The sequence below is a fragment of the Sceloporus undulatus genome, chromosome 7, assembly GCF_019175285.1.
Source record: "Sceloporus undulatus isolate JIND9_A2432 ecotype Alabama chromosome 7, SceUnd_v1.1, whole genome shotgun sequence".
Taxonomy (NCBI): domain Eukaryota; kingdom Metazoa; phylum Chordata; class Lepidosauria; order Squamata; family Phrynosomatidae; genus Sceloporus; species Sceloporus undulatus.
This window is the reverse complement of record NC_056528.1, coordinates 28,653,012-28,672,992: the sequence shown is the minus strand read 5'-3', so window position 1 is coordinate 28,672,992 and position 19,981 is coordinate 28,653,012. Positions and strand designations below refer to the sequence as shown.

Genomic DNA, 19,981 nt, shown 5'->3' with positions numbered 1-19,981 from the left:
TCTTTACTCCCTCGTGTGTGGGTGTGCGGTGCAAGAATAAGTGAGACTTGGCACAGCAGTTAACCACCCTCAAGGGCACAACGTTTTGCCCAAACAAGCCCATGCAAATATCTTGCGAGTTGCATTTTGCATTTATTTTCAGTGACGAATTTTTCCTGTGTCCGACACTCCTGAACCAGGAGAGGGGAAAAGGAAGCGTCCCTCCTTCAGCAACATGATGTTTTTCTGGGTTTTAAGCTTGACTTTTTGGAACACAAGCTCAGGTAAGGTTTTCCTAATCTTTCTCTTTCCCTCCTTCGCAACTTGCAATCCCCCTTTGGTTCCGTATTCAAAATACACACTCTTTAGTATTTCTCTTGGAGAGAAACCTGTCACTGAAAAGAAATGCAGTTGGAGAGCATAGAACAAGATATTTGCAAGATAAATGCAATTTGGCACAACAGTTCATGGAATATTTCTATGGCATATGAGCGAGAATAAGTGCAAGAGGTGGAAATAAATAACGTCCGTTTGCAGTATGCGTTTGCTTAAGATGTTTAATAGAATCACAAAGCTAGAAGGGTCCACAAGGGTCATCTACTTCAACCCACTCCATACACAACCTGAAATGTCATTTCTGTTGTCGTTATTGTATTGTGTGCCTCCATCGAGTCATTTCTGACTTATGGCAACCCTAAGAAGAACTTTTCATGGGCCTTTCTTGGCAAGTTTGCCATGGCCAGCCTCTGAGTGTGATTTGCCCGAGGTCAGCCAGTGGGTTTCCATGGATGAGCAAGGATTCAAACCCCTGGTTTGTTTTAACCCTTATATAAAAATGGAAAGAACAAGAACTAGATCTGGGACTTTTCAATCAGAGAGACCCTCAGGATGTTCCCATCAACCCCGCTTTCTGCTTTTCAGCCCAAAGGCCACGGCACGGAAGGGCCTTCGTAAAGTACCACGAGATGCTTGCTTACGACCGAGATGCTTTGGAGGAAAGGCACCAGAAAGTGAGGAAGGCAGAAGCAAGATCAGTCCTGCTTGAATTCCAGGCTTATCAGAGGTACAATCATCGAAGGGACCCCAAGGGTCATCCACTCCAGCCCCATTCTGCCACGCAAGAAGACACCCTCAAAGTCCTCCCTGCAACAGATGGTCATCCAGCCTCTGTTTAAAGACCTCCAAAGAAGGAGACTCCACTCCACTCCAAGGCAGCGTCTTCCACTGTTGAACGTCTCTTACCATCGGGACATTCCTCCTAATGTTGAGGTGGAAAGGCTTTCCCTGGAGCTTGGACCCATTGCTCCATTGTGCCCTATTCTTAGGAGCAGCTGAAAACAAGCTTGCTCCATCCTCACTAGGACACCCCTTCAACTATGGAAGCAGGGCTAGCATTGCTTGGTGACATGTATTCCCATTTGCCTGTGTGTAATGGCAGAATATACTGTATGTGTTCAAGTCTTGCAGGCTCATGGCTCTATCGTTTTTTGTGGGTCTTTCAGGCTCTGTGGCCATGTGCTAGAAGAGTTTATTCCTGTTTCGCCGGCATCTTCTCTGAAGATGCCAACCACAGATGCTGGCGAAACATTGTGAATAAACTCTTCTAGAACATGGGCACATCGCTCAAAAAACCCACAAAAAACTATGGACGCCGGCTGTGAAAGCATTCGATTTCACATTGACATGGCTCTGTCCGATGGGATTTGTAGTCGTGGTACCACAGACTAGGCTGAATATCTCACAAAACTACAGTTCCCAGACTTTTATAGCATTGAGCCATGGCAGTTAAAGCAGTGTGAAACTGCATTAATTCTGCAGTGTGGGTTCAGCCTGAGAGGGACTATACACTATTCTCCCTAAATTTGTTTAATCCTTTTATTAAAAGCATTTATTTTTAATATTTTTAATACATATTTTTTAATATCTGTGCTCATGGCTTGTGTTCTCCACACCTGGTTTCAGGCTGTTCAGGCTGAGGCTATGGAGAGACACCAGTATTTTTGCGAGAGGCTTTCAGCTCATGAAGAAGGATTTCTCAGTCCCGACGGACGTCTCCTTCATTTACTCTGGTGACCTGCAAGGTGTGTATGCTGATGGGGGACGATCATGAAATAAAATGTAGGAAAATCCTGATTTGGTAGTGATGTGTAATGATGTTTAAAAACAGGCGAGCCGGGTTCCTTCTGCCACGGATCCATCATCGATGGCCTTTTCGAAGGGTTTATCCAAACATGGAATGGCACCTATTACGTCGAATCAGCTGGGGCACCTGATGCCAACCAGACTTCTCCGGCACATTCGTTCATCCACCATGACAAAGACTTAGGTGAATCGATAGTTTTGTGTGGGTTTTTCAGGCAATGTGGCCATGTTCAAGAAGAGTTTATTCCTGACATTTCGCTGGCATCTGTGGCTGGCATCTTCAGAGAATGCTCTTAGGTGAATCTCTCCATTTCCTCCAAATGTTCAAAGCTGAGAAGTCTGTGGATACGGAGAGCCAACCATAACACTGTCTTTAATGTCCGTGTCTCACTGTTTTAAGACTACAGACTTTGGGGAGATTCTGAATCGGCATCTTTGGCCAAGAAAATACACCGACAGTTGCAAGATTCCCAACGGGTGCTAACCGGAAAGGTGAGCCATTTCATATCACCCTGTTCCCCAGCTACCTGATTTCTCCCATGTCTGTGTCTCCATTTCTTCCATGTCCCATGGAAGATGGGATGCTATCCTGTCATTGCTGGTGGACATTATGAAATGATGGAACTGAGACAACCAGATCTCTCTTCTTAGACTGAGAGTCCTTCTTTTTCAGAGAGAAAAGTGGAAAGCTGGATGCACCTCTCTCCACCCCTGGAAAGGATTGAGAGTCCTTCCTCACTGGGGAGAAGCTTCTCCCTTTGCACCCAGTCACCCTGGGAGAGCAACCAAGCAGCTGGGTGACCAATGAATGAAAAGCCTATTGCCCATGCCAGCCTTTGCTGCAAGGCTGGTATGACAATAGGCTTCTTGGTTGCTGCTCAGCTCAGCTGCCCAGTTGCTGCTCCCTTTGCATTCAGTCACCTTGGGAACAGCAACCAAGCAGCTGGTTGAGCAATGAATGAAAAGCCTCTCATCCATGCCAGACTTTGTTGCAAGGCTAGCATGGGCAATAGGCTTCTTGGCCGCTGGTCAGCTCAGCTACACAGTTGCTGCTCCCTTTGCATTCAGTCACCTTGGGAGCAGCAACCAAGCAGCTGGGTGAGCAATGAATGAAAAGCTTATTGCCTATGCCAGACTTTGCTGTAAGGCTGACATGGGCAATAGGCTTCTTGGCCACTGTTTATCTCAGCTGCTTGGTTGTTGCTCCCTTTGCACTCAATCATCCTGGGAGCAGCCAGCCAGCTAACCTGCCTTTTGCTGGAAGTAAGAGGAGGAGCAGGCTTTGGCCACTGCAGTGGAAGAGAAGGCAGCGGCAAGTTGGGCATGGCTAAGTTAGACTTTGCTGGCCAGCTGTATGCTACACAAATAGTAGACCTAATACAGTGAGTCCTTGTGATCCGCTGGGGTTTGGTTGCAGGACCCTCTGTGGATAACAAAATCCGTGGATGCTCAAGTCTCATTAAAGACAATGGCATAGCAAAATAGTGTCCCTTATATAAAGTGGCAAAACCAAGGTTTGCTCTTTTGGACTTCATACGTTTTTTTGAATATTTTCAAGCCATGGATGCTTGATTCCGTGGATAAAAAAAAATCCGTGGATAAGGATTGACTGTATCAAGAAATAGGCAATGGGGAGTCACTAGGTTGTCACCCAAGAGGAAAGGGGGCAGTCGCTCGAAAAAGTTTGGGAACCACTGCTTTACACAATGCTCTGCTTCATCCTTTTCTCCGCAGGCTGTCCCCTTGCAAAGGTCGAAGAGAAGCCTGGATTATGCCAAGACCTCTTGCCTCCTCCACCTCCGAGCGGACCATCTTTTCTACCAAAGATTCGGCTCAGTAGAAACAGTGATTGCCCAGGTACCAAAAAGGAGAAAATTGGATCAAGCAGCTTGGAAACTGAGCTGTGCCTTTCACAGAGATGCCACCGTTTCTCTCTCTCTTTCTCAAACCCTTACCCTTCAACCTAAAAAGCCATTTTTCAGGGCTTCCCCTAAATTTTATCCAGCCACTACTCTCTGCCCTGAATGGCAGCAGGTCCCAAGGTTTGGATATTTTGGGTAGATCCCCTACTGCTTGAAATTATTTTAAATGGCTTCAGCAGATACTCTTAGAATCGTTGAGTTGGGACCCCAAGAGACATCTAGACTTTTTGGATGTGTTCACTCACTGCTGGCATATGGAAGTCAGTCTCTCCTTGTCTCTTCTGTTCTCTGTCTAGATTGCCAGCTATGTAAAAGCAGTGAATGCCATCTATGAAGGGGTGGAATTTGATGGCATCCGGAGCGTTGACTTCAAAGTCAAGACGATCAGCGTAAGTCCAATTGCACAGGTCCAAATCAAGGGAGAGATTCGTGTGGCTTTCCAGATGTTGTCAGACTGCATCTCCCAGCATGCCTCAAATACTGGCTAGGCTGCAGTCCAAACACATCTGGAAAACTGAAAGATTACCTCCCGAACCTGAACCCTATCCCTATCCTTAACTTTAACACTATCCCTATCCTAAAGATTATCTCCCTAACCCTAACTTAAATGTGACCCTTCAAATGTTGCTGGCCTACAAGTCCCATCATCCCTCGCCAGCTTATCAAATGATGAAGCTGGGAGTTGCATTCCAGAAGCACCTGGAGGAGGTAGTGATCTAACTGAGCTTGATCTAGGTGGCATGATGGCCCAGTTTAAATATCTGAAGGGATGTCATACTGAACTGGAGCAAGCTTGTTTTCTGCTGCTCCAGAGACTAGGTCTAGGACCTGGAGCAATGGATTCAAGCTACAGGAAAAATGATTCTATCTCAACATTAGGAAGAACTTTCTGATAGCAGGAGCTGTTTGGTTGGTGAAGATGCTACCTTGGAGAGTAGTGGGGTCTCCTTCTTTGGAGGTTTTTAAAGAGGTTGGATGGCCATCTGTCAGGCGTGCTTTGATTGTGAGTTCCTGCATGGCAGAATGGGGTTGGAGTGGGTTCCTTCCACCTCTAGGATGATTATAAGAGGAAAACCTTGGATGCCCCCCCAAGTCTAACCAATCCAATGCAATGGGTCCATCTCTCTCTCCATCTTTCGACCCATCGCCTGTTTTGCAGGTCATAGAAGAGGAAGACCCTTCCCTGTCTCCTTTCATCGGTCCAGAGATGCTTCTTATGCTTCACTCCGAATCCAACTGGAACCGCTACTGCCTGTCCTTCCTTCTCACTGACCGGGATTACAGTGGCATTTTGGGCATTGCTTTTAACGGGCAACCAGGTACGAGATCTTACTACCTGGGAGTGGCCCTGGCTTTCCAGGGTTTTCAAACAGAGGGTCTTTGCAACAGGACTTAAAGATGCTGAAGGCTGAAGCTGGAACCTTCTGCATGCAAAGCCAAATCGTGGAGCTGGAATACAATTTCTAGGCCTCATGGTGCAGGATTTGAAGCAGCAACTTGACAAGGGATAACCTTTTGCAGCATATTTGCAACTTTTCGTTTGCATCGATAGTTAAAGGGTGTGTGTCAGTCATAAAATGATGGAAGGAAGGAAGGAAGGAAGGAAGGAAGGAAGGAAGGAAGGAAGGAAGGATCCAAAAGCCAGCCTTAAAATGATAGATAAGGAAGGAAGGAAGGAAGGAAGGAAGGAAGGAAGGAAGGAAGGAAGGGTGGAGGAGGACGATGACAGGGTTCCTGCGCTGGCGTCGCCATTGGCTCTGTTCTGAGTGTTGGGAGACACAAGGTGGAGCGAATTTGTTGTTTTTGTTTAAGCAGGGCTTCTAGCATCCCATTTTGAAAATAATTTTAACTTGTGGCAGCAAGGTCCCTCAGATGGGAGTCATGGGGTCACCCTTCAGAGTTTCTTGCTTTCCTGTCCAATTTCAGGGGACTCTGGAGGAATCTGTTCGAAGCACCAGCATTTCCAGGGGAAAGAGGCGTCCCTGAACACAGGATTGATCACACTTCAGAAATACGGGCAGCTTCTGCCTCCGAGGATGATCCACGTCACATTGGCCCATGAGCTTGGACACAGCCTGGGAGCTTATGTGCGTGTCTGGTCTTCCCACCATTTAAAGCCTGACTTTACGCCTTTTTATTCCCTGTAACATTATCATTTTAACCCATCTTCCTTCCATTTAAATACCAGGCTATTATCTTATGCTTGGCTGCTCCTCCCTTCCATTATCACTAACTATATCATTTTAAGGCTGCCTTTGGACCCATACATCCATACATCCTTCTCATTCCTTGTCTATCATGTTAAGCCTCCCTCATTTCCATCCATCTCACTGTCTGTCTGTCTGTCTGTCTGTCTATCGTTTTAAGACTGACTTTTGGTCCCATCCAGCCCGCCAATCCATCCTTCTCATTGCATGTCTGTCATTTTAATCCAGGTTCCTTCCCAACCTTCCCCTTTTTCTCCTTCCTTCCTCCCTCCCCTCCCTCCCTCCCTCTCTCCTTCCTTCTTTCCTTCCTTTTCTCATTACCTATATTTTAAGCCTATCTGTCCCATCCATCCATCTATTCATCCATCCATCTTTCTCATAACTTGGCTATCATTTAAGTCTGCCTGCTTTTCTCCCTCCTTTCCTTCCTTCCGTCCCTTCCTTCTTCTCTCTTTCCTTCCCTCTTTAGATATCATTTTAAGCCTGTCTGAACAATCCTTCCTTCCTTCCTTCCTTCCTTCCTTCCTTCCTTCCTTCCTTCCTTCTCTCATTATCGATCATTTTAAGTCTGTCTGTCCTATCCATCCCATTATCATTGTAAAGCTGCTTATCTTTCTCTTCCATCTACCCATCCATCCCATTAGCTAAATTTAATCATTTTAAACCTGCCTGCATTCCTTCCCTCTTCTGGAGCAAAAGTGGGATCTTAAGTAAAATGCGTAGTCTTGTAATCTGCTTTAATCTCTTTTTATTGTCTGTACCCTGCCAGTGTGATGCAGAGGTTTGAACACTGGGCTATGACTCTGGAGACCAGCGTTCGAATCCCCATCCAGCCATGGAGACCCATTGGGTGACCCTGGACAAGTCACACTCTCTCAGCTTCAGAGGAAGGCAAAGGCAAAGCCCCCTCTGATCAAACCATACCAAGAAAAATAGCTTCGCCTTTGGGTGTCATAAGTCGGAAAAGACTTGAAGACACACACCAACCCCCTGCCCTGAGATTCCTAAATATATTGTTGTGGGCCTTCAAGTCGTTTCCCATTTTCAGTGAATCTATCTTGGGGTTTTCTTAGCAAGATTTGTTCAGAGGTGGTTTGCCATTGCCTTCCCTTGAGGCTGAGAGGGTGCGACGTGCCCAAGGTATATGCTGGGGTTTTAAAAGGTCAAATAAATGAATGAAACAACGGCACAGATGCACAGAAAGCCTGCATGCCTTTGCTTTAACCACTATGCCACATTTTCTGGGTGTCATTTCTCTTTTTGAAGCACGACGAGAGCAAAGAGTGTTCCCGTTTCGACATCGACACCACAAATGGAAAGTATCTGATGTTTGGCTATGCCACGGACGGAGGAGAATCCAACAACGACAAATTCTCCCCTTGCAGTGTAGCCTACATTGCAGACATCCTGCGGCTCAAGAAAGACCTCTGCTTTGTTGGTGAGGAAACTAGTTTTACTTGCTTTGCACACTTTGTTTGAGATCATGACTTTTCTCTTGCAGCATCAGAGAAATCTGAGAGGCCAGAAAAGAAGATGAAACCCCTCTTTGCTGGCACCTTGGATGAAGTATTCAAGTGGTCCTAGAAACTTAGCCTCCAAGCATCATAGAATTGGAAGGGGTCCCCACCAAATCCAACTTCTTGCTCAGTGCAGGATCCCTGCCAATAGTTCCCAAACTTTGGTCCTCCAGATGTTTTAGACTTCAGCTTCCAGGGCCTGATTCCCACTCCCTTTTAAACCGGATTGCAAATCAGTGTGCGATCCGAATCAATGGATCAATTCAACATCAGTTTGAACCGGTTCAAATGACCATGGTTCCCACTGGAATTGATTCGCTGAAGCGATTCGGAGAGGAAGATCCACACACCAGACCCATTTAACCTGTGTCTTTTTTACGCTGATTTTTCCCGCGTCTATTTGGATAAATCGATTCTGCGCAAGTCTGAATCATATGCGGATCAGAATCGATTTAAATTTGCCCTTTGGCCAACTGGAGCAGGTCCATTTTGAATCAATTCATTCGTCAATGTGAACCACATGTGGGTTATCTTATTTTATGTTGCAGCGAGAAAATGCAATCGGGGCAAATGTAGTGCGACTCACACTCCGATGTCAAATCGATCCATTGATTCGGATCGCACAGTGATTTATTTATTTGTCAACCCTAAGGAGAACCTATCACAGGATTTTATTGGCAAGATTTGTTCAGAGGGGGTTTGATGTGTCCATCCTTATGGAGGGACAAGTGTACTCTGGTCTGGTTTGAGCCTTGAATGCTCTTAGATGCTGCCAACTTTTTCCATCTCCTGAGCTCTTCTTTCGCCATCTCTCCCCCAGAAACGGACCGTCCCATCTGCGGGAACCGGATTGTGGATCCAGGAGAAGAATGCGATGTGGGCAGCGAAGAAGCCGATCCCTGCTGCTATGGTGCTGGGGAACCAAATGGGATCCGTTGCCGATTGAAACCTGGATCTCTCTGCAGGTGCTAGTGGACACTTGGCTTTGCTTTTCTGGTCTATCTCCAGAGCTTTAGGAAGCTGCTTTTCAAAAGGAACTGCAGTAGTTACAGTTCCAGGGAGGGCAGAATTTTCTTGGTATTGGCACTGCAATGTTGCAATAATAATAATAATAATAATAATAATAATAATAATAATAATAATGGGGACCCTAAGGTGAACCTATCATGGGGTTGTCTTGGCAAGATTTGTTCAAAAGGTTTGCCTCCCTCGGAGGCTGAGAGAGTGTGACTTGCCTAAGGCCACCCTGTGGGTTTCCATGGGCAAGCGGGGATTCGAACCCTGGTCTCTAGAGTCATAATCCAATGCTTAAACCACTACACCATGTTGGTTCTCATGAATGCATAAGGACCATGAATGTGAACCAGTTACAGACGTGCAACTCCAAGGTACGCAGCCGTAACTGCAACCATGGAGCCAAGCCTTGAATCCCATTTGGGGAGAAAATCGGGATATAAATCCTTTAAATCAAATAAATAAAGCTATGGGTTACAAAGAAAATTTTGGATCTTCCTCTTCACAGCCCCAGCCAAGGACTCTGCTGCAGCCATGAATGCATCCCCAAACCCCAAGGAGAGACCTGCCAGGAGGAGACCGAGTGCTCTTTCCAAAGTCTGTGCTCCGGGTTGGTGGTGGAGTGTCCGGCACCGCGTCCGAAGTCCAACTTCACCGTCTGCGGCAGGCAGTCCCGAGTGTGTTTGGACGGGGTGAGTCCCAGGCAAGGAAAGGCATAAATATCTGCATGGAGACCTAATGCAATTCTAGGCTGCATCAATAGGAATCTAGTGTCTAGATGGAGGGAAGTAATAGTGCCACTCTTCTGCTCACCTGGAATATGGAATATGCTGCTCTGCCCTGAACCGTCCCTTTCCATTGATAGGGAAAACCCATCAATGACCTGGCAAGCACACAAGTCCCCAGGTGCAAAATGTCACTGCAGCATCACCAAACTACAAATCCCAGAATTCCATAGGATAGAGTCGTGACAGTTAAAGTGGTGTCATACTACAGTGTAAATAGCACCCTGGGAAGGGAGTTCCAGAGCCTGGGAGGAGATAAGGGAGTTTTTTGCACCCTGGCACCAACCCCATCCAACAATCTGGTTGCAGCTCTTCCAAACAGCCAAAGCAATAATATTTTCCCTTTGATTTTGACTCCCTTCCTTTTATTCTTTTGCAGCTTTGCGTGGGTTCCCTCTGCATCCAGCATGGGCTGGAACAGTGCGACTGCGTTTCCGCTTCCCCACGGGAGAGGTGCCAACTCTGTTGCCAGCTGCCAGGTTCGGACTTGGTTTCACGTTACCGACTCTTAATCCTTGATGGATCAGGGCCACAAAAAGCGGTGAAAATGGTTCCCGTAAACTTGGGTATTTGGTGGCTCCCGTGTAAGTGGGTCAGCAAATCCACTCCAGGTCTTGCATCCATGCGCATATATATATATATATATATATATATATATATATATATATATATGCGCACACCTTCAAGTCGCCTGTCAGCTTATGCTGGCTGTATGAATTTTATAGGGTTTTCTGAAGCAAGGGATCCTCAGAGTGGCTTTGCCAGTTCCTTCCTCTGATATGTAGCCTACAGTATCTGGGATTCATTGATGGTCTCCCATCCAAATACTAACCAGGGCTGGCCCTGCTTAACTTCCAAGATCAGACAGGATCTGGTGCCTTTGTTTTATCTCAGGTGACAATGAAGCTTTCCAACCTGCCAGGTTCAAATTGGATTTGTCAAGCTGCATTGTAGATGTACTTACCCCCTTATCTATACAGTATTTTCCCCCTTCTATTTCTTTTCCTTCTCTCCGTTTCTTTATTTTTTGCATGTATTTACTAAATGTATATCATTTCCATTTTGATTGTGTATCAGACGGTTAGTGTTACAAATCAATACGTATTGTCTGAACATGTATGATTTTGGTTTTGCTTGTATATCAGATGGTTAGTGTTCGAAAATCAGTATGCATTTTCTCAATGTATAATTTTGATGGTATATCAGCCGGTTAGTGTTACAAATCAATATGTATTTTCTGAATGTCTATCAATTTGATTTTGATATTATATCAGATGGTCAGTGTTATAAATCAATACACACTTTCTGAATGTGTGTGATTTTGATTGTGTATCAGCTAGTGTTTAAAAATCAATATGCATTTTCTGAATGTGTATCAATTTGGTTTTATATCAGATGGTTAGTGTTAAAAATCAATATGCCTTTTTGGATGTGTAACAATTTGATATTGCTTGTATATCAGATGGTTGTGATCATTCTTTTCCCTCTCTTTTCGCCTCCCAAAATGGCATCTCCAGGGCAGCCTGAAACCTGCGCAAGTACCACTTCTCTCCGCTGGGATCATTTCTTCAATGGCTCCGAAATCCCCTTGATCCCTGGATCACCCTGCGGGGACAAGACTGGTTATTGCGACAAATTCCATGTCTGCAGATTTGTCGACGAAGACGGTCCCATTGCCCGGGTGAAGAATTTCATCTTGGACTTCATCGAGATGGAAGACATTGCCACCTGGATGAAGGCAAGTGGGGATAGTATAATGCTGGCCACAGTTTTGTCATGATTTAAAAAACAGATTAGAAAGCGGGGCCAAAACTAACCAAATGGATTTCAACAGAGAGAAGGAAAAAAATGAAATGCATAGATACAGGATTATGGGGGATGCCTAACTTAACAAGACGATATCTGAAAGGGATCTAGGAGTCCTAGTAGACCATAAGTTCAACACGAATCAACGGTGTGATGCGGCAACTGAAAAGGCCAATGCGATGCCAGGCTGCATCAATAGAAGTATAGCATCTAGATCAAGGGAAGTAATAGTGCCACTCTATTCTGCTTTGGTGAGACCTCACCTGGAATATGGGGTCCAGTTCTTGGGACCACAATTCAAAAAGGATGTGGAGAAACTGGAGTGTGTCCAAAGGAGGGTAACCAAAATGGTGAAGGGTCTGGAAGCCATAAAGCCCTGGGAGGAGAGATATAGGGAGCTAAGTATGTTTAGCTGGAGAAGAAGAGGTTAAGAGGGGATATGATAGCCCTGTTTATTTGAAGGAGTGTCCTATTGAGGATGGAGCAAGCTTGGTTTCTGCTGCTCCAGAGAATAAACCTGGAGAAAATACAGGATAAGAGATTCCACCTCACCATTAGGAGGAACCTCCTGACAGCAAGAGCTGTTTGACGATGGAAGACATTGACTTAAAGAATGGTGGCGTCTCCTTCTTTGCAGGTTTTTAAACAGATCCTGGGTGGCCATCTGTCAGGGATGCTTGGATTGTGAGTTCCTGCATGGCAGAATGGAGTTGGACTGGGTGGCCCTTGGGGTCTCATCCAACTCTAGGATTATGTGATTTCCAGGGCCTGGATCCACTCAGTTCCCTAACCGGTTCAGGCTCAAAGGTCCGTCAAAATGAAATGGATCTGAGGAAGTCCATAAAGGCTGGATGGGATACAATTCTGTTACTGCCTTGTTCTTAATGGGACCTGAGCCCATATATATATATATATATATATATATATATATATATATATGCAATTGATATGCATGATGACATTTGCAAAATCTGGAAAGCATTTACAGAAAACTCTTAAACAAAATCTCACCTGCCCTTCTAAGCGGCTTTGGCTGAAGGCATGGAACCTCTAGATGCAGGTGCAGCCTACCTCTGAAGTCTGTCACCTTTATGCCTCTGATCATTGCAACAGGCCATGGAGCCTTGGTCAAGAGAATCACAGAATCATAGAGTTGGAAGAGACCCCAAGGGCCATCCAGTCCAACCCCATTCTGCCATGCAGGAACTCTCAATCAAAGCATACCTGACAGATGGCCATCCAGCCTCCTTAAGAAGCCCACCTTAAGACTTCTTCCTATATTCTTAGTTCTTGATTTGGACTTGCATGACTCTGGAGAGCAGGGTTCGATTCTCTTTCTCTCTTTCTCATTTTTCACAGACCCGCTGGTGGGCCATACTCCTCGTGGTTTTGACCCTAGCCGCCATGATGTCCGGCACGGTCTTCCTCTTTGGACGGACGGTTGACACTGGAACAGGTGCGTTTGGAAAAAGTCGAGCCGTTAGAAGGCATCTCCCAACTCTGCAAAAAGTTGCATTGCTTCCCAAAACACCAAAGCATTTGAGATTGAACAGTTGTTGTAGCAGCATGCATTTGTACAGTCTAGCAAAACCTGGCTGACATTCTTTCCAACTGTCCTAATTAATGGACAGTCTCAATTAATGTGAAGTTGGAGGCTTTCACTGCCAGCATCCGTAGTTTTTGGTGGGTTTTATGTGTCTCCGAAGATGCCAGCCACAAATGCAGGCGAAACGTCAGGAATAAACTCTTCCAGAAGATGGCCACAGAGCCTGAAAAACCCCTACAAAAAACCCTATAGTATCAATTAATCCTCGACTGTCCCACTTTCTCAGCTGCTTTTCAAACGTCCCGGTTTCTCTCCCCTCCTTCCACCTTTGTCCTCAACGCAATTGCTGCAAAAATAAAAAAGTCATTCAAAATGCAAAAGTCATACAAAAATTTAAGTCGTTCAAAATGCAAAATGAGTTGAGTCAATTAAGTCAGTAGCGGGAAGAAGAGAGGATGCAGACAGCCTTCCCCTTCCCAAGAGGCTCAGGCTAAAGCAAACCTCTGCAGCCTTTCCCAGGTTGTGTGTCCTTCCTCATTCATCTTTTGCCATCTTGGCCACACTGCAATGTCCTTTGGCCACACATGTCCTGGCTTCCATCTGTGAAATGTTGGTGGCTATGAGAGCCAGTGTGGTTTAATAGTTTAAGCATTGGATTATGACTCCGGAAAGCAGAGTTCGAATCCCTGCTCAACCATAGAAACCCATGAGAAGGGATTATTCCTATTTAGGAGGTGGGGAAAGTACTACTAAACAAATAAGCAGGAAAAACCATGCCTCCATTTCACCTCCGTCCGAGAAAAACCTCCTTAAATAATTCAGATGTCTACTTTAATGCCCAGATAGGAAAATATGTCCTTTGCGCATGTATTTTTGAACGGCAAAACTCTGAGCAGCCACAGTTGGTACTTAGAGCAATAATGTTTTAATGCTTCCGCCTCAAGGCTTGGGATGATCCCGAACTCGCAACCCGAATAAACAATTTAACAATTAGTTAACAATTTGTGAGCAGCAGGGTATAAATACTCCAAATACATAAATTAAATAAAGGTGCTTTTAAATGCAGCAGGTAACCATTTCAAAATCCTTTGGGAGATTTCTTTTTCAACGCCAAAAACCTTTATTATGCTCCATTTGATGGCTGTTATTGCTTTTCGTAGAAGAAAGGCCAGCGAAGGAGTCCAAGGAGAAGAGGATCCCATCGGTCAACCTGCCTCTGGAGCAAAGGCATTCCTTCTTCTACTGGGAACATGAAGAAATCTACATCGAAGCCATGCGCCAGGAATACGAAACCATCATCTAATGTGCCAATCCAGGTCATATTAATACTAGATTAGTTGGATTGTTTTAATGCCTGCTTTTGTATGTCTTTACAATTGCATCGTTCATTTGCAAAGGAGCTTTGTATCCCAATTGTTGGGGGGAAGCGGAATATAAATATAACAACAACCTTGACCCTTTCTGTCCACCAAGTTTTTCCTCAACTGTCTTTCACCCTTTGGACAGTTTGCAGCAATGGAAAGACAAAGAGGGAAAGCAGGAGGAGAGGAAAAACCGGGACATTTTAAAAGCAGCTGAAAAATTGGGACAACAGAGAATTAATTTTCAGTGGCTGAAACCTTCCCAGAGAGGTTAAACTGGAGTCCTCTGTGCTATTTTCCTGGCGACAGCTAAAAGTACCTTTTTGGTTTTGGCAAGCCTTGGAAGACTGATGGGAGAAAAGGCCAAGCGTAAGCATTATATGCTCCATTCCCAAGTTGCTGTTTTTCCTGGGTATGCGTTTAACTGGTGTTTAACTGGTGATCAAGAGAAGCTTTGGCCAGGCCTCACCTAGAATCCGGTGTCCAGTTCTGGGAAACACAAGTCAAAAACGATATGGAGATGCTGAAGGAGGTCCAGAGGAGGGCGACCAAAGTGGTGAAAGGTCTGGAGACCCTCAAGCCCTTTGAGGAGCATCTCAGGGTGCTGGGGATGTTTAAGAGAGAAGGTTAAGTGGAGACATGATGGCCATGTTTAAATATTTGAAGAATGTCCTATTGAGGATGGAGCAAGCTTGTTTGCTGCTGCTCCAGAGACTAGGACCTGGAGCAATGGATTCAAACTATAGGAAAAGTTTCCACCTAAACATTAGGAAGAACCTCCTGATGGTGAGAGCTGACCGTGGAAGACGTGCCTCAGAAGGTGTGAGGTCTCCTTCTTTGGAGGTTTTTAAACAAGAGGCTGGATGGCCTTCTCTTGAGAGGACTTTGACGCAGTGGCGTCCCTAGGGTTGGTGTCACTTTGTGCGGTAACTCATGGTGTCACCCCTCCGCCATTGACTTCCTCCCATTCCACACCATATACAATCCTTAGTCATGCTTTTTTGGTACTGTTATTCGTAAATCGCAATTCCCATATACCACTGGATTTAATGCTAACAGTTCCGACGTAAGCGACTAGCAAAATTCAAATTGTACTTTCAAATTACAATCTCATACACACAACCTAAATGTACACCTGTCTCTCCATAGTCGCTAGGGTTAGGGGCACAAGATCCCCACGAATATGGAAAACCCGCAAATAACAAAAACACCATGGTTTTACCCGAGAGGACACTTCTCTAGTAATCTCTAGGCCCTCCAGGGCAACTCTGTGGTCAATGTCTGACAGACACCGACCATAGAAACTGCACTGGAAGAATACAAATGCCAAGTAGAGTATCCTCTCTAGGTCTTTCAGTGCAACTTGTGATGCCACTGCTTTGATGGTGTCTTCTTCCATGGCAGAATGGGGTTGGATTGGGGTCTCTTCCCACTCTATGATTCCAGGTTCCATCTTAAAACTCAGCTAAGCCATAGCATTTATATTTCTATACCACTAATAGTGAACTCAGCATCCTCAAAGCGGTTTACTGTCTGTAAGCCAATTGCCCCCAACAAGCTGGGGACTCCTTTGACCGACCTCCGCAAACATGGAAGGCTGAGTCAACCCTGGAGCCCTGGGATCGAACTCACAACCTTGTGGCTGCAGGACTGGAATTTAAACACCGTGCCACTAAGGTAAAGGAAGTTTAAACTTAAAATCTGATTTTGAAACACGTAGTTTAAGCACATCAAATGCAGCCAGGGCTCTTTCAAAGTCTTTATTCGTGCCCTTTCCCAGTTGCACGGTTGTTCTCTGGCAGTTGGTGCAGAAAAGCTGGCATTTCGGCAACGAGGGAACAGACAGATGGTTTTTCTGCTGGTTTCATTTCACGAGATCCTTCACGTATTTCCAACCATGCTGGGTATACTCACCGGCCCGGGTGGGAGCCACGGAGAAAGCACCTATGACTGTCCGGACCCCTAAACAAACACATTAAAACCAAAGTTATACCCAGGTAGAACATGCAGCAAAGCTTCACTTTAATTTCTTGCAGGGAGGAAGGAAGGTTTTTGCATCACTATGATGTAGTTGTTTGAGTGTTGCAGGGCACAAGTCCCTTCTTAGCCATGGAAACCCATTGGGTGGGTGGCCTTGGTCAAGTCACGCTCTCTCAGCCTCAGAAGAAAGCAATGGCAAGCCTCCTATGAACAAATCTGGCCAAGAAAATCTTAGGATAGGATTGCTGTAAGTGTATAAAATGTCAAAATGGAACCAGTACAGTGTGGTGGTGTTGAATGTTTGACTAAAGGCACATCTACACTGCAGAAATAATGCAGTTTGACACCACTTTAGCTGCCATGGCTCCATCCTACAGAATCCTGGGATTTGTAGTTTGGTGGGGCACCAGCCCTCTTCGGCAGAGAAGGCGAAAGACCTGGCAAAACGACAAATCCCAGGATTCAATACAATGGAATAGTGTCAAACTCCATTATTTCTACAGTGTAAATGGGGTCTAGGACCCTGGGTGACCAGGACTTGAATCCTCACTGAGCCCCAGAGTCCATTGGGTGACCTTAGGAAAGTCACACTCTCTCAGCCTCTGAGGAAGGCAATGGCTTTTATTTATATCCCGTTTTTTGTTAAAACAATCCAAGCGGCGTACGGCATTAAAATCATACAGCAATGTATACAATTGAACAGTTCTATTAATAATAATAATAATAATAATAATTCTGCTTGCCTATTCTTCCTGGCCTCTGTAAAAACAAACCAACTGCAGAGCCTTACCTGAATTCCAGGCATTGCAGAGAGAAAATTCGGTTTTGGGGATGGCCGGAAGCTGGAGAAACAGAACACAAACATACGGCAGAGAAAAGGAAAAGTAATGTCAGGCTGAGAAAAGCACTGTCTGGTTGAAATCAATGCATCTCAGGGAACCTGGGAGGATATCAGGCCAAATACTAAAGGTATATGCCTAAACATCAGGCTAATGGGACAGCCTGGGTTCAAATCCAGACATCAATGCAACCTGCCTTGGATGCTGAAGGTGCCAGGTTTGATTACTCCTCTGCCATCCCACTTTCTCATCTGCTTTTGAGCCATCCCAGTTTCTCTGGAGCAGCAGAAAACAAGCTCGCTCCATATCCTCCTGGAGTCGCACAACCCTCGAGACGCCAGGAACCGAGAGGCTCACCTGCCATCCGAAATATTTCGTCCATTCCTCCAGAGCCGGAGGGAGGGCTTCTCGGGTTTTCCGGAGGGCATGGGCCCCTTCCTCGCCTCCGCTCAGCAGGCCTTGGTCATAGACAACGTAGACGGCGCCTCCGGCTAAGCCTCCTTTGACCAGGAACCTGAGCAGACAAGGGAAAGTCTGGTTCATAGCATAACGGTTTGAACGTCGGTTGGCAGACAAGGGTTCGAATCCCATCAGGACCATGAAACCCAATGGGAGACCTTGGACAAGTCACACTCTCTCAGCCTCAGGGGAAGGCTATATGTGTGTGTGTTAAAGTAGGAAAAGGTTGGAAAGCAAAAAGAGGAATTAAAAGCATTTTTGCATTGCACCTCTTTTCTACTTTGCAATATGTGTGTGTGTGTGTGTATATATGTGTGTGTGTTACACACAAACACACACACACATATATATTGTGTATATATATATATATATATATTAAAAAGCATTTTTGCATTGCACCCCTTTTCTACTTTGCAATATGTGCGTGTCTATATATATATGTTACATACAAACACACACATATATATAGTGTGTGTGTATAAAAAAAGCATTTTTGCATTGCACCCCTTTTCTACCTTGCAATGTGTCTGTGTGTATATATATGTCTGTGTGTTACACACAAACACACACACATATAGTGTGTGTGTGTATATATATATATATTAAAAAGCATTTTTGCATTGCACCCCTTTTCTACTTTGCAATATGTGTGTCTATATATATATATATATATGTTACAGACAAACACACACATATATATAGTGTGTGTGTATTAAAAAGCATTTTTGCATTACAGCCCTTTTTTACATATATATATATTGCAAAGCAGAAAAGGAGTGCAATGCAAAAAGGCTTTTTTATTGCTCTTTATGCATTCCATCCCTTTCCTACTTTAAAATATACACACAGTTATACATATACACATGCATGCATATATATACTATACATATACAAATGTGTGTGTGTGTGTGTGTGTGTGTGTGTGTGTATTGCAAAGTAGAAAAGGGGTGCAATACATAAAAGGGGACTAAAAAGCATTTTGGGCTGCAATTGCAAAAGGGAAACCATTTTAAAAACCTCCTTTTCTGCTCTCTTCTTCTTCATGCATTAAAATAATTAACAAATAGCATTATTATTCCTAAACAATCAAAGAAACCGCCCTCCCGACTCACTTAATCAAGGGAAAGACGCGAGACGCCATGATTAAACCACGCCTTCGCCGCTCCAAGGGCAGCTCGGCGCCCGGCCGCACCGATTTTTCGGCCTCAAGCGCCTACTCTCGCGAGACTTTCCTTGTTGCCAAGCGAGAGGAGGACGCCATTGTTACCCAAACAGCTTATTTGTCTAAAGGGGGGGGGAAGCTGAATTAATGTAAAATAAAGTCTCTCGCCAACACTATTCCCCGTCAATAGGCAAAATAATAATTATGATTAAAGCTTTGTGAATTTTATTTCTATGGTAACTGTTACAACTGACCTTGGGAGGCCTCTGCCGCTCTGCGCATGCGCGGGTGTGGCCACGTGCCCCTCCTATACCTGGCTACTCTATCCCCGCAACTCTATGGTTATACCTCCTGGGGCTGGCTTTGGTTCTCTTAAGGTGGCTCCAGATTTAAGGTCGCGCCTGGAATTTAAAAAAGGGAGGCAAATAGCTCTGTTTGCAAACTATTCAGTCCCTTTAAAATATGTTGTTGTTGTTGTTATGTAACCTTTTAATTGATAGGGAGGTGAGTGTTTGTTTTGGGTGGCGTTTTGTCCTGTATTTTTATTACCTGTCTTTGTTGGCTTGCAATTAAGAAACCCATTTTGCAAAAGAGCCATTTAAAAGGCATGCAATAATTGGTTTCTTGCATAGTCCAAAAACCACTGCAAGCAATTTCAAATATTATATTTATTTTGTGTTTATTTACATATATTATATTTATTTTGTATATTTATTTGTGTAGACAGTATTTTATTTATTTTGTGTATTTAATGTACATTAAATTTATTTTTATATTTATTTATATATATATTACATCTATTTTGTATATTTATTTACATAGACAGTATTATATTTACTTTGCATATTTATTTATGTATATTATATTTGTATTGTGTATTTATTTGTGTAGACAGTATTGTATTTTTCATATATTTATTTATGTATACTATATTTATTTTGTACTTATTAATTATATTATATTTATTTTGTATATTTACTTATTAATTATATTATATTTATTTATTTTGACATAAGGGTGGGAGCTGCATTGCAATGTAGTGCAGGAACCAGAAAAGAGAGATATATTATTATTATTATTATTATTATTATTATATAATAACTGAGGCTAGATTATTTCTGCAGTGTGGATGCAGCCTTGGCCAGAACGAATAATAATAATAATAATAATAATAATAATAATAATAATAATAATAATAATAATAATAATAATAATAATTTTATATCCCACCTCTCTGGTTGGATTGAGGCAGCTTCCAATAA

The 19,981-nt window shown here is 44.1% G+C and overlaps 2 protein-coding genes across 2 annotated transcripts; one reads left to right on the top strand and one right to left on the bottom strand.

Moving 5' to 3' along the window:
* Positions 1-214: 214 nt before the first annotated feature.
* LOC121936559 (disintegrin and metalloproteinase domain-containing protein 10-like) lies at positions 215-14,555 on the top strand. The gene is made up of 16 exons (XM_042478889.1): positions 215-263; positions 901-1,042; positions 1,942-2,060; positions 2,147-2,305; positions 2,522-2,613; positions 3,856-3,978; positions 4,340-4,432; positions 5,203-5,362; positions 5,970-6,130; positions 7,517-7,688; positions 8,588-8,732; positions 9,290-9,473; positions 9,946-10,045; positions 11,084-11,304; positions 12,732-12,828; positions 14,079-14,555. The coding sequence occupies exons 1-16, from the start codon at positions 215-217 to the stop codon at positions 14,219-14,221; spliced, it is 2,160 nt and encodes a 719-aa protein (XP_042334823.1). The 3' UTR covers positions 14,222-14,555.
* Positions 14,556-16,025: 1,470 nt separating this feature from the next.
* Positions 16,026-18,800, bottom strand: MICOS13 (mitochondrial contact site and cristae organizing system subunit 13). Its single transcript, XM_042479470.1, has 4 exons — positions 18,670-18,800; positions 17,456-17,612; positions 17,050-17,101; positions 16,026-16,241 (listed from the first exon to the last, which is right to left on the bottom strand). Exons 1-4 carry the CDS (start codon positions 18,696-18,698, stop codon positions 16,144-16,146), a joined length of 336 nt encoding a protein of 111 aa, XP_042335404.1. The 5' UTR covers positions 18,699-18,800; the 3' UTR covers positions 16,026-16,143.
* Between the last annotated feature and the right edge of the window lie 1,181 nt (positions 18,801-19,981).

What these genes read in the sequence shown, in the direction of transcription:
- LOC121936559 (XM_042478889.1), top strand. Translation starts at nt 215, where the DNA reads ATGATGTTTTTCTGGGTTTTAAGCTTGACTTTTTGGAACACAAGCTCA. An exon ending in TTTTTGGAACACAAGCTCAG is followed by an intron (nt 264 to 900) that starts GTAAGGTTTTCC and finishes TCTGCTTTTCAG; the next exon opens with CCCAAAGGCCACGGCACGGA. An exon ending in AACGGGTGCTAACCGGAAAG is followed by an intron (nt 2,614 to 3,855) that starts GTGAGCCATTTC and finishes TTTTCTCCGCAG; the next exon opens with GCTGTCCCCTTGCAAAGGTC.
- MICOS13 (XM_042479470.1), bottom strand. Translation starts at nt 18,698, where the DNA reads ATGGCGTCTCGCGTCTTTCCCTTGATTAA. An exon ending in CGCGTCTTTCCCTTGATTAA is followed by an intron (nt 17,613 to 18,669) that starts GTGAGTCGGGAG and finishes TTGTCTGCTCAG; the next exon opens with GTTCCTGGTCAAAGGAGGCT. An exon ending in CGAAATATTTCGGATGGCAG is followed by an intron (nt 17,102 to 17,455) that starts GTGAGCCTCTCG and finishes CTGTTTCTCCAG; the next exon opens with CTTCCGGCCATCCCCAAAAC.